We start from the raw sequence: 14,245 nt of genomic DNA on the forward strand, positions 1-14,245 counted from the left end.
CCTTGATTCTTACACAGGTTTGTTTTCTTCCAGTAATATAAGATGAGCTGACTAAAACATAAACTGGATAGACATCATCATAGTATGGTTTGGTTTGGAAGGGACCTTAAAAATCATCCAGTTCCAACCCCCCTGCCATGGCAGGGACGGTCACCTCCCATGGTGTTAAAGCTTTTAACTGTTAGCTTTGTCCTTATTTCTGGGGTGAGGGGGAAGCGTGGTTAGAAGTCTTTCACAGATGAAGATACAGTGTCCAGGGCTCTCAGCCTGTTCATGGTTCAGGTGTTCATTTTTCTCTTTTTTATGCGCTAGCACCCCAAAATGACAGCTTCTTTATACTTGATAGAATATGAACTCAAAAAGCTGAATAAAAGATCAACATCCTTAGCTAAGGATAACGATAAATCTGACTTAATGGTCCTGAAGAAGTTTGAAGTCAAGGGGCCCTGGCTGTGTTCCATCCCTGCATCAGGGGAAAAGACTGGAACAAATTAATCAGCTTCCCTACTCACCTGAAGAACCTGATTTTTTACAGGTGAAAGGTATGGGGGCAGCTTTGGAGAAGTTTTTCCATTATTTAAACTTTTTAGAAGGGCTGAAGCGCATTCAGTCAAGACATTGCTAAAGCAGTTTATTACACTGTGTTAGTATTTGGTGCTTGCTTTTTTCCTGTTTGCCTCTCCCCTTCTATCCGTATCCAATTTTTATCTTCGCAAAACATTTGCAGTTTGCATGTCTGAGTCCCTCCTGCATCATCTGCATTTCATACAGGTTTTGCTACGTGTTCCTGCAGCATTCCCTTTCCTTCCAGATTTGTCTGCATTAGGCTTCTGGGTTTTTGTGGGTATTTCTGCGCTGTGGATTGCTGCTGTATTTTACCTGGCAATACAGAAGACCTGAGTGTTTGATTAGAGATTCAGCTTGCAGTAGAGGAACAGAAAGAGTCTACTGTGAAGATCTGCTACTCAAATGATGTCCTAATTGGACAAGCATTTCTTCTGGCAGTGGTGCCAGCATCCTTCTCGATGTTTGTTTTCTCCTGCCGTCTCCTTCATGGCAAACAGTCACAACAGTAATGCCAGCATAGAATCACAGAATCATAGAATGCTTTGGGTTGGAAGGGGCCATAAAGATCATCCAGTTCCGATTCCCCTGCCGTGGGCAGGGACACTTCCCACTGGATCAGGTTGCTCAAGGCCCCATCCAACCTGGGCTTGAACACCTCCAGGGATGAGGCATCCACAACTTCTTTGGGCAACTCGTGCCAGTGCTTCACCACCCTAACAGTAAAACATTTCTTCCTACTGTCAAATCTCCCCTCATTCATCTTAAAACCATTCCCCCTCATCCTCTCCCTGCGGTCTGTGATAAAGAGCCCCTCCTCAGCTTTCCTGTAGACCTTTTTAGTACTGGAAGGCTGCTCTAAGGTCTCCCTACCCTTCTCCAGGCTGAACAACCCCAAGTCTCTCAGCCTGTCCTCATAGCAGAGGTGCTCCAGCCCTCTGATCATTTTCATCGCCCTCCTCTCGAGTCCTTCTAACACCTATGTCACCTCTAACATCTACATCCTTCCTGTGTTGAGGACTCCTGAACTGGACACAGGGCTCCAGCTGAGGTCTCACGAGAGGAGAGGGGCAGAATCCCCTCCCTCGACCGCTGGTCACACTTCTTTTGATGCAGCCCAGGATATGGTTGGCTTTCTGGGCTGCATGCACACGTTACCGGCTTATGTTGAGCTTCTTACTCACCAGCACCCCCGAGTCCTTTTCTTCAGGGCTGCTCTCAATCCATTCTCTGCCCACCCTGTATTTGTGCTTGGGATTGCCCCAACCCAGGTGCAAGACCTAGCACTTGACTTTGGACTAAGATTCTGGAAAAGTAAAGTTAATATCAACATTTAAAATATTGTTATGTTTATTTGGGGAGTATGCAGTAGGATCAGAAGAGTGCTGTCTCCGCTGAGGAGACTGGAAAGCACAACTGTACCAGCTCTCGGAGGCACCCCATGGAATTTTATGCGGGTGTGGAGAGGCACTTTGGGTGACTGATGTGTGTGTGGCTTAAGCATGAGCGACAGTGAGGCACTCATGTGGATGTGTTGCTTGAGTTGATGGTGTCACTGGACTTGCATGATGACAAAATCCTGAGCACCACAATGTTTCTTCAGGCTATAGTTTTGATACATACTTCTTGCTGGGCTTCAGGAGCAGAGTTCTTGTTCAGCTGGAGCAGCTCCTCAGTCTGGTTTATCATGTGAGGTACAGATTTGTTTGCTGGATCAGCGTGGGAGAGAGAAAGCGCCAAGATAATGTGAAAGAGAGGGATGTGGGCTCTTTTCTCTTTGGATTTCAGATGTAGCATCATCAGTGGACAGCTTGGATTTTGGTGTTGGGAGGGCATTCTGGAGTTTTCCTTTATGGAAACTGTAAATTGATTTGCATCAGAGCTTTGTAGTTCACTTTTGTCCAGCTTTTCATTTAAGCTCCCCATCTAAATCTCTCATCAGGTGTTATAATACTTGATATATAAATAGCATTTGACATATTTGAAGTGCTTCACAAACAGTAGCACTGTGTTCCTATGCCAGAGGTGCTACTAAAAGAATTTTTCTAGTGCAAGACACTTTATCCATCCTACTAAATAGGGAAATTAGGTTTGTAGTCACACTGGGAGTATATTATTCCAACGTCAATTTATTCCTAGTAGCACATCAGCTTTGTTAATTTACAAGCAAGCAATTCATTTAAACTCATTTAAAGGAGCACAAGATATTATTGGTACATAGACGAGAGCCAAGGGTATCCTGTGCCTTTTGGCCTTTCTGTGCTCCGTCTTGATTTTTCAACAGCCTCCTAAATATACTGTACTGTAAATTCTGGTTTTGGACACATTCTTCTAATTTAGGACAAATATTAGTCTGTTTTTCAAATTAGCTGTGTGGAATATCTGTGGGTTCGTTTGACAAATGGGTAAAAATAAGTGCTGTGCAGTTTCCTAGCTATTGAAAAGCCTTTTTTTTCTTCCCTCTAGGTTAAAGGGAGGAAAAGGTGACCCGTCACTTACCTGCGGTTGATAGGAAATTCCTCTAAGGGCTTCCCATTTGCTTTTGCTCAGCTGCAAAAGCCTGGTTTATGTTTGGGGTGTAAATGTCAGTTCTGGAAACCTAATTAAAGTCAATGTGGTTACAGTAAACAGCGTTCACCTGGGACGTGGTTCTCTGACATCCTGACAGCTGTGGGGTGTTTATGAGAATAACAATAGACACAGGAAAACTCCTGATAGAAATTCATATTCATGTAGATAGCCTGTGTAGACCCACAGTGAGATCATAGGATCATAGAATGGTTTGGGTTGGAAGGGACATTTACAGGTCACCCAGTCCAACCTCCTTGCAGGAACAGGAAAACATTTCTTCCTAATATCTCATCAAAATCTCCCCTCTTTCAGCTGAAAACCATTCCCCCTCATCCTATCCCTGCACTCCATGATAAAGAGCCCCTCCCCAGCTTTCCCATAGGCCACCTTTAAGTACTGGAAGGCTGCTATAGGGTCTTCCTGTAGTCCTCTCTCTTCTAGGCTAAATAACCCCAACTCTCAGCCTGTCCTTGTATGGGAGGTGCCCCACTCCTTGGATCATTTTTGCGGCCCTCCTGGACCTGCTCCAACAGTTCCATGCCCTTCCTATGTTGAGGGCCCCAGAGCTGGACACAGTACTCCAGGTGAGGTCTCTGTACTCCAGATGAGGTCTCCTTTGGAGTAGGTTTCTGCTGGAGTCAAGCTCTCCTATGTGTATTTTCAGTTGTGTTTGCTTTGAGGCCATGAGTTTGTAATCAAGGTTGAAATTTTGATCATTGGTTCTGAGGAGCTTCCTGAGCTAAAAGCTGCTTGTAGTAGAGACTGGAGGGATTCCAGATTTCTTTGGCTGTGCTTCCCATTGAAAGATTGTCATGTCATATCTCAGCAGGATGTCTCAGTTGCTATTGTGCATCGGTTAAGCAGTTAAATGGTTTGTCTGGAAACTCCTGATTAAGCATTCTGATCACCACCAGGAAGAACATCAGGCGTGTTCCTGGCAAGGCTCCTTGCATTGCGACTATGACGGACAGAGAAGCCGTCACCCATGCTGGAGTGATGGCGGTGGCTTTATTTGACGCTCCAGGCATCTTCATTCAGTCTGTGGATGCTGTCCAGAACTGGAGGAGACTCTAAATATTATTTACTACCAGATTGGAGTTAAATACACTGACCTGATTAAGGCTGTGGTGCCAGCGCAACTCTTGGAGATCAGTCTCGTGCTGTTTGGAGACAGCAGCCAGATAAAACAAACCGTGGTCTGCTGCGTGGGAGCCCACCCTCCTGTTTATACACTGCTTGTCCCTTGTGCGAGTTCGTGTTGCAGAATGAATTGTGCTGCTGTAGGGTTGATTTGTGCTGAACAAAAATGTGGCTCTAAATGTTTAAGATTCAACTTCTCTGGTTTATTACTAAGGAAGTAAATAAGCAAATAGATGTTTTACTTGAGAGACTTGCCTGAACAGTGTCCTACTCGCCATGTTTCCTTATTCCTCCATTTTCCATTCTGGCTGTGGTTTGTTGGCATCTGGAATGAGCTCTCTGGCATTCCTAAACCAAAAAGAGAGGCGACTGAAGCCGCTTCTTTCGCATGAAGCGTCACTTCTTCCTTTCTGGCTGTAGATGAATGTGTTTTCAGACACTTGCACTTGACCTCCTTTCTACCAATGCTGCAATCTCTTTAATGTTTACATCAAAGTTGACTTTTCCTTGAGTTGCAATGTGTCCTAATTGCTGTTAAATATTTTCTTGGGTTGATATCAGCTACCTGGCTGGAAGAGGTGGGGTACCATAAGGCAGAAAATACATTTTCTTTTTATTAGTAATTATTTTTGGTTCTGTTAAAGGTTTAGGATTGATTGATAATATAAAAGGGATAGAGGCTTAAAAATCTCAGCCACTTATGGTGGGAATTAAGATATCTGACTTCCTCAGTCCTTTAGAAATCTCAGCCTGAAAATTAGAGGGGTTCTGAGATGTCCATCTTGGTTCTTCCCTGAGTAAATAGCAATGATTTTAGATGAAACTTATGCATGAGTATTCTTGGTGGTTCTTGGTCATAGATAATTTTGCCTTATTGTTTTGCTTTCTAAAGCCATTTCTTATCACAGTGGGCATAACTACCATTTAGGAACAAGAACCCTCATTTTCATTATTAGCTGACAGTGTCAGAGATGGGGGAAGGAGTGGGTTTTCAAAGCCAAACACTGCATGTTACATACTCTATGCAGGGTGTAGGAAGGGATGAAAATGAATGAATCTCTTCTGTTTGCAGGCGTATAGAAACGCTGGCAGGGTTCCCTTTACAGCAGAACACGCTTGCCAAAATGTTGAGGTTTACTAACTAAGCTGAGATTGTCCTCTGGGTGAAGAAGAGGTTAAAAGTGACTCTGTCACTTCTGAGAGGCTTGGTGGTTGTTGCATTTCCTGGGATACAGGCAACTATTCTCCTTTGCAGTGTTTGAAACAAAGACCCTTAAATACAGGCAAGAAACAAACTTAACTAGTTTTTAGATGGTGTGATAAATACATTTAATTCAGATTAAAACTGCTCACTGTCTGGATGGTAGATCTTTGCAACTTGCTGGAGAAGGTTGCAAAAAGTTACCTGCTTGAAAAGAAGACAGTGAGTAACTGGAAGAGTTTCATTGAAGGTCAGTGAACAGCAGAAATGGTGCTTAGCTCAGGAAAGCTCTCAGATAAGAAAAGTCAGAGGCTAGGAGGGCACTTAGGGGAAGTGTCGTATGTGCTTGCCTGGTGTCCTCTTTCCCCAGCATCTGTTTGTGGCTGCTGTGGTTGTTTCTTCGGTTGTTTTACCAAGATACCTGCAGGTAGGTTACTTGTGTTTGCATCAGATGGAGGTGAGAGACAAAGAGATAGTTGTAGAACACGTTCTAACCTATCACAGTGAGAAAAGGCTCAACTTGATCACTTCACTCGGTACAAGTGGTTGAATGTTCAAAGAGACATTTTCTTACCTTCAGTTGAAAAATGGTGTGCAAGTAAGAGTGAACATCGAGTTACCAACACTCCAGCCCACAAGGCTTTGTCTCTCAAGCAGTTTTCAGCTACAACAACATCACTGTGCTTGAGCACCAATTGTATTCACCAGACCTGACTCCCTCTTCCCAAAGATCAAGTTGTTGCTCGGAGGAACCAGTTTTTGTTGATAGGAGATGTGAAAGCAAAATCAACAGAGATTCTCAACAGCCTTTCTGAAAATGAGCTGCAGAATTGCTGTGGATGCTGGCAGCATCATATGCGTCTGTGGGTCTGCTCAGGTGGGAACTGTTTTAAGGTGATGATAGTTGATTTTCTTCATTTGTTAAATTAAAAGAATTACAGGCAAGGTCTTATGGTTTTCTGCGTTGAACTGCATACGTGTGTATACACACACTCCCATGTGAGTAGCGAGTTTTCAGACCACTGCAGGGTCAGAAGCAAGGGACTATGAGTTCCCGAAAGCAGTGTCTGGGAGCAGTGATAGCCCACGCTCCTGCCGAGCTCCGAGCTCTGCGCTGGTAGGGATCCCTGCCTTGCAGACAAGCCTTACCTGCTGCCCAGTTGGGAGGCAGCAACACGCTCCTCCTGCTGATTTTCTAATCTGGGTAAGAGCAGGGCAGCCCGACATGCTGAGAGGTTGCTAATCCATGATCTACTGACACATTTGAATTTTAATTACTTTCGTAAGGCCTAATATGGAAGGGAAACAGGAATCTGTTAGGATATTTTTAAAAGTTGCTTTCTTGGGCAAGACATCCTCAAACTCCGAAATTTACCTCAGGACAAACAAGTAAGGCATATGTTTTGTTTAAGAATCTTCCCAAATAGTTGTCTTTTGCCTCATTTTATAAGAAATGTGTGCAGAGTCTCAGGAGAAAATTAGTCAGGGGAAGAGGAGGAAGGAAACCAAAGGGTTGTGATGTGACCTACGGAATCCTGGCTGTTGGGCACTGAATCCTGGCTGTTGGGTACCGAATCCTGCTGTTGTGGCACTCAACAGCTTGGAAGTGTGACCATTTTCCTGTTGTAAATGGGCAGTGACTTTTTAAAGGCTGGTAGTGTTTGGGTTTTTTTAACAAATGCATCTTGCTCCACAAATCTACTTTTTATATTTTGACTTTTACATTATTCCGTTTTACGTGGAGGAAATAGTGGCTTTATTTTGATAAGATGCATGGAAATGTACTTAGTTATGTTTTGTGAAGCCATGCTTGCAAAAGTTCATGAATTATAAATGGTTGTCTGAAACGGTACCTTACAGCTAAATATGCTTAGTATTCTTAATAAAGATGATGTCTGATTTATTGCTTAGTATTTTACATAGGGTATTGAATGGTAATATTTTAAATTTAAAATATATATATATATATATCTTGCATTTTACAGTGTGTAAGGAGTCTGTGTTTCTCTGTTTTAGGGCATAATTCAGAAGATTGTGGACAGTCACAAAGTGAAAAATGTCGCCTGCTATGGGTTACGGCTCAGTCATCTGCAGTCTGAGGAGGTTCACTGGCTACACCTGGACATGGGGGTGTCCAATGTGAGAGAGAAATTTGAACTAGCCCACCCTCCAGAGGAATGGAAGTAAGAGCATAAATCTGTTCAATGTCAAAATCAAGTCATTTAAGTCTTTTTATCTTGTCATTAAAAATGCGTTGTTAAGGAAAATACTTGTGTCGTGGAATAGAGGTAGTGGAAGGGGTTTGAGGGGGCAGGGGGGCAGAACACAGCAAAAAAATCCACACCACCAAGAAGACTTTTTACAAAGAGCTGAAGTGATGTTTTGCTGTTGTAAGGGGTTTCCTGCAAACTGAGGAGAACAGATATGTGTAACCTAGGATTTAGAGGAGGTGTAAAGTAGGAGCAGAAGTCTCCTTGATTGTCCTGAAGATCTGCAACACTTCTGATACATCTCATGAACCAGCCCCATCTCAGGTGCTGTCATCCTTAAAGTTTTGGGATAAAAATTCTATTCTTACTTGTGTTATAAGCCCATCCCTGAAAATTTGAAAGGATATTGTGATTTAAATCAAACCAAGCAAATATTGTTAAGTACTGGTTGTATTTATATATAGACTAAGAAGGAGAAATGTAATTTGCAGAGTGAAATGCAGTAAATAGAATAGTTTATCTCTCTGCTGCTGTAAAACTACCCAGATGTAAAATTATTTATTGGGTAATGAATCAAGGCTCAGAGCGATGAGTGACACCTGCCCTCTATTTTGGATCTTCATTTGCTCCATGACCAATGAACAATGGGAAGGTAACTGTGGAGTTTTGTTTTCCCATAGCATAGGTACATTTGCTAAGATAGTTTCATGATACCAGTTGATTGGTTAAAAGAAGTGATACAACCTGTGATCTTTTAGGTCCCTTCCAACGCAAACTAGTCTATGATTCTGTGATTCTTCAGCTTTTTAGCAGAGTGAGCCGAAAAGGCAAGGAGCGAGCTGATGGTCCAGGCTCGGTAGAAGGTGCAGGTTGGAAAGGAAGAAAGCAAAGATTGTCTGCTTTTCTGGTAGAAAGACAAGAGGAAACTAAAATTGTCTACTGTAAAAACTGGAAAGGCAGAATTTTAAAGTACATTTAGACTATGGTTACTGGATCATTGCAGGTCTTTGTGGTTTATGTTCATAACCACAATTAGTACAGAATTTCATGAAACATAGAATAGTTTGGGTTGGAAAGGACCATAGGGATTATCCAGTTCCACCCGCCTGCCATGGGCAGGGACACCTCCCACCAGATCAGGTTGCTCAAAGCCTCATCCAACCTGGCCTGGAACACCTCCAGGGATGGAGCATCCACAGCTTCTCTGGGCAGCCTGTGCCAGTGCCTCACCACTCTCAGCAGCTACTTACCTTAAATGCTTAATGTAACTGCTACTTATTAAGAGTTGCTAGTTGTTTTAAAGGCTTGCACATATCTTCTACAGAGTTATGGTAAATAGTCTATGCTTAGTTTCTTGCAAATGGAGTCATTATCGACTTACAGATGTCACAAATTTCAATCAAATACAACAAATTAGAACAAACTTGCCTTGTTCAGCCTAGAGAAGAGAAGGCCCTGGGGAGACCTTATAGCAGCCTTCTAGTACTTAAAAGGAGCTACAGGAAAGCTAGCGAAGGGCTTTTATCAGGGAGTGCAGGGATGGGATGAGGGGTTATGGTTTTAAGCGGGAAGAGGGGAGATTTAGATGAGATATTAGGAAGAATTTTTTTCCTGTGAGGGTGATGAGGCACTGGCACAGGTTGCCCAGAGAAGTTGTGGATGCCCCATCCCTGGTTATTTCTGTTCAAGACCAGGCTGGATGAGGCTTTGAGCAACCTGATCCAGTGGGAGGTGTCCCTGCCCATGGCACGGAGCTGGAACTGGGTGATCTTAAAGGTCACTTGCAACCATTCTATGATTCTGTGAAATTAGGAGTGTTTAAAACTTAGGTTTTGGAAACGTTCCACATTCTCTTCTGTGCACATTATGTTTTATTGTTTCTGATGTGCATCAGTATTTTTCCTTCCATACCTCACAAGATTTTTCCCATTGGTAAGCAGGAGAAGCAGGGGATTCCTGAATTCTCTCCATGATAGTAGGGCTGTGTATAAGATGTGAATAATTTATGCTATGGAAATTTGTTATGTAGCATACAAGTGTCAGTTCCAGTTTTGTTAGGCAGCGGGACTAGCATTGTTCGCGTTGCAGAACAAAGTTAATTGCTTTTTGAAAGCAAAGTTAGGTGATTGTTTTGAAGTTTGTGGACAGGAGTTGTATAAAATAGTCAGGAAAGAGCTATGATAAGATGTAAATTATTCAATACCTTTCAAGAGTGGCATTTAATGTTTTATCGGATCCATGCAGCCTGACATACCTTTTAAACCCATGGAGATTTGCTGTGTGTAATGAAAATGCTGCTGTCACATTTGTGATACCATAACACAGAGCGTTTAAATCGTATGAAAGTGCTTCTAAAAATATTAAGATTGGTAAAGGGAGCAAAGTCTTGGAATGGATCTTAAATTAAAAGCTTCCTATAGTGCTAGTAAACTGGTAACTGCCTCTTGTGTGATTTTTTTTTTTTTTTTTAATCGCCTGATTTAAAAGGGCTTGTGTACTCAGTGTGCAGAAATTGCATCTCAGATGCTCTCCTGGACTAATCCAGGTACTAGAAGTTGCCCTGACTGTCAGTGGGCTGTACACAAAAGTTAGCATGATCAAGTCCATCTCCCGCATACTCAGCGTTTGTTTGATGTTGCACTGTTTGCAGTCCTACAGCAGACAGGCCAGTGGAGAGGAGAAACAAGGATATGACTCTGCTTCAGATGGCAGAGCTATATTTGGAGCTTAGGAGGAGTAAATAATAGTGGGCTTCAGGGCAAGGTCACCCAAAATTAGAATCGTAGAATGGTTTGGGTTGGAAGAGACCTTAAAGATCATCCAGTACCAACCCCTTGCATTGAACAGTAATGTCTTCAACTAGATCAGATTGCTCAAAGCCTCAGCCAACCTGGCCTTGAACACCTCCAGGGATGGGGCCGACACAGCTCCTCTGGGCAGCCTGTGCCAGTGCCTCACCACCCTCATAGGAAAACATTTCTTCCTAATATCTCATTTAAATCTGTCCTCTTTCAGCTTAAAACCATTCCCCCTCCATCCTGTTTCTGCACTCTCTGATAAAGAGCCTGTCTCCAGCTTTCCTGTGGGCCACCTTGAAGTGCTGGAAGGCTGCTATAAGGTCTCCCTGGAGCCTTCTGTTCTCGAGGCTAAATAACCCCAATTCTCTCAGCCTTTCTTCTGCCATCTCAAGTTTTCTTTCCCCCTTTCCTGTGCCGAACAGCTCCATTGCAGGAGGACACACAGTTGTGCTTTCTGAGCTGCCAGTGAATCACCTTAATTATGTTGCAAAAATTGAACAGAAAACCATTGCTTACTGGAAATCTTTTTTTTTTTTCCCATCCTCATGTTTGCTTTTATATCCTACTCTGACCTTCTTCTTGCTATGAAAAAGTTTGTATTTTGCATGAGGTAGCAAAGGTTGGAACAATCTTGTGGTGGCTTTTTAGTCTGTTTGTTTGAAATAAAAATCAGTAAAGGCCCCATATTGTTGGGGGTTTATTTTATACAAAGAAGAAAGATTGGCAGTAAAGGTTGGGTGGAAGCCTCTTATTGATGTTGCTTGCATCTTCATTGTACATTTACTTTAGGGAAGTCCATGCTAATTAACTGTATCAACCCAAATATCCTTCTCCCATTTTATTTTATTCTCTGCAATGAAGATAATTCTATCCAAAGTCATAAAATTCTAAATGCAGATGAATCATGGTGCCAAAAATGATCAGAGTTATCATTATTGGAACTGCTTGCTTATTTGTTTGTAGTAGTTTGTTCAGGAAATAACCATTGTGGAGTCTGCTGTGTTTTATGTCACATTAGGTAATATTATCTTCTTTGTGTTATGCAAGATTTAGCACTGCAGAAGTCTTGTGTAATTCGAGTGTAATTCCGTGCTTTAGAATAGCTGTAGTTTTCCAAATTCAGTGTCCCATTCATTCCTGAATTCCAGGAAAGGTGCTGCTGTTAGGTTGCTATCATAGTAGCATAAATTGTTGATTGTTGCTTAAGGATTTTATTGTTTGAAGCCTTGTGTACCTCTGCATGGGAGGTGATCCCAGATGACAAGTGAAGCAGAAACAAAATTTCAGGGCTTTCTCATGGGAAGGCAATAAAGACTGGAGTGGATCTGTTTGCTTCAGGTTTCCTCTTAGTGTTTATGCTAGAAGGGCACATGTTAAACTTACTTTTTAATGCAGAAATTACTCTTCACTCATAGGAGTATTATTATTTTCATCACAGAGTCATAGGATGGTTTGGGTCAGAAGCTTAAAAATCATCCAGTTCCAACCCCTCTGCCATGGGCAGGGACACCTCGCACTGGATCAGGTTGCTCAAAGCCACAGTCAACCTGGTCTTGGACACCTCCAGAGATGGGGTATCCACGGCTTCTCTGTCTTCTAATGGCTGGTTGTTTCCAAGGGCATGAGGGAGAAAGGTGAAAGAGCCTCCCTTCACTTTCATCTTTACCTATGTACAGCTTGGTGAACTGGGGTCAGGAGGATGTGGGACTCTTAAATCACAGATAGCGTCAACCCCCATTATATTTTATAATACTGAGCCTCAAACAGCAGTCACAGCAGCTTTCCTTTCTGCCTTTGAAAATGGTGTGTGCCAAAGCAGTGTTCTGTTTACTGGTCTCTTTGTCCCACAAGGGAAATATCAAGAGGTTCAGGTAATAAACTGTGTGTCTTGGAACACACTGTGTTCCCCACAGGCCAGTCACCTTCTGGTTCTGTAGTTAAGGTTTGTAGGTAAAGCAAGTCCTTGTAATCGGGTGACATTCATGCTTTAGCTTTAAGAAGATGCCCCAAAGGAATCCCTTGTGCTTAGCAGTCCTGTACTGTAAGTCTCAATAGCTTCAAGACAAATGCCTCGGCACTGACACGAAGGGCAGACCACCCGCAGAATCATTTAAGGAGTTGACTGAGTTGATCTAACAGCTCAGTGCCTCTCCTCTCCACAGTCTGTCTTCACCCCTGTCTTGTTTCCAGTGTGCCAGTCCTTTTCCTTTCTTTCTGCAAGCCTTGATGCTTATCTAATCCTTCAGCAAGCTGATTCAGTTCATTAAACTCGCACAAGGATCCTTCTTTGTCTGCCCTTTTTTATTCCTGTCTTCTCCTTTCTGGTTACTTTTCTATTGATGTGAACTGAATTGAACCTGCTGGAAGCAACGTACATGGTTGGGACTGATGTGGTTTCGGTGCCACAAAATACTAAGAGCTGGATCATCCTTTCTTTTTTGGATCCACAAACTGCCCAGGTAGTGCTTGTTACTCAAAGGAAAGCTCCTAGAACTGCTCAGTCATCATAGAGTCATAGAATGGTTTGGCTTGGAGGGAAGCATAAAGATCATTCACTTCAAACCCACTGCCATGGGCAGGAACTCCTCCCACTGAATCAGGTAGCTCAAAGCCTCAGCCAACCTGGCCTTGAACACCTCCAGGGATGGGGCAGCCACTTTTTCTCTGGGCAACGTGTGCCAGTGCCTCACCACCCTCACAGGAAAAAAATTCTTCCTAATATCTCATCTAAATCTCCCCTCTTTCAACTGAAAACCATTACCCCTCATCCTATCGCTGCACTCCCTGAGCAAGTACCCCTCCCTAACTTTCCTGTAGGCCCCGTTTAAGTACTGGAAGGCTGCTAGTATGCCTCTCCAGAGCCTTCTCTTCTCCAGACTGAAGAAGGCCAGCTCTCTCGGTCTGTCCTTGTATGGGAGGTGCTGCAGTCCCCCAGTCATCTTTGTGGCCCTCCTGGAATTGCTCCAATAGATCCATATCCTTCCTGTGCTGAGCACTCCAGAAATGAAGGCAGTACTGTAGGCAATATCTCACAAGAGTAGAGCAGAGTGGAAGAATCACCTCCCTCTACCTGCTGGTCATGTGTCTTCAGATGCAGCCCAGGATACGGTTGGCTTTCTGGGCTGCGAGTACACATTGCCAGCTCATGTTGAGCTTCTCATCCTCATACACCCCCAAGTCCTTCTCTTCAGGGTTGCTCTCAATCCATTCTGTGTTCTCGTTTTGTATGCTGTGCTGTGGACAGGTCAGTTCACCAAAAAACTAAGCTGTGTCGATGCTCACCTTTCTGCAGGTCTGCACAGAGGCCCATAGTGTTTGTCAGAGTGCTTCTGCGCCCCAGTGCAGATGCAGAGCAGTATGTCTTCCAGTAACAGTTTTATCAAACATTTGGCAGGTGATCATCAGCTGGGATACTTGCTCAAACAGCAGACACGGTTTGTGAGAAAGCGACTTGATATCCTCACTAGCTGGCTGTGTTTCAAAGACAGTAGATTTAGAGGATACTGAAAATTGAGCCCATCCTTCAGTTGGCCTTTGGAAGTCAGCTTCTTCATTCCTATAGGCATAGTAAGAGGTTAGGTTATAAGTAGGTAATGAAGGTCACTCTTGGTGACTGTCCCAACCAAGCTGTTTTGCCTTACCTAGTTTTCTCATGAGATTTGTTTCAAAAAGCAGTATTTCTCATGGCTCCTCTGTTAAGAAAAGTCCCTGTAAAGAATAAAGATTTCTTTTCCTATTTTTTTTTAATCCCAGAGAGTAAA

The 14,245-nt window shown here is 43.1% G+C and overlaps 1 protein-coding gene across 10 annotated transcripts in view; it reads left to right on the forward strand.

The window, feature by feature from the left end:
• Positions 1-14,245, forward strand: part of PTK2 (protein tyrosine kinase 2) — a 226,772-nt gene that overhangs the window by 96,525 nt on the left and 116,002 nt on the right. For all 10 annotated transcript variants that reach the window (XM_054059952.1, XM_054059955.1, XM_054059953.1 and 7 more), the window contains one exon: positions 7,493-7,659. In XM_054059952.1, the coding sequence (XP_053915927.1) occupies positions 7,493-7,659 (167 nt within the window). The remainder of the gene's footprint in view (positions 1-7,492; positions 7,660-14,245) is intronic.

Source organism: Cuculus canorus, chromosome 2 (genome assembly GCF_017976375.1).
Source record: "Cuculus canorus isolate bCucCan1 chromosome 2, bCucCan1.pri, whole genome shotgun sequence".
NCBI lineage: Eukaryota > Metazoa > Chordata > Aves > Cuculiformes > Cuculidae > Cuculus > Cuculus canorus.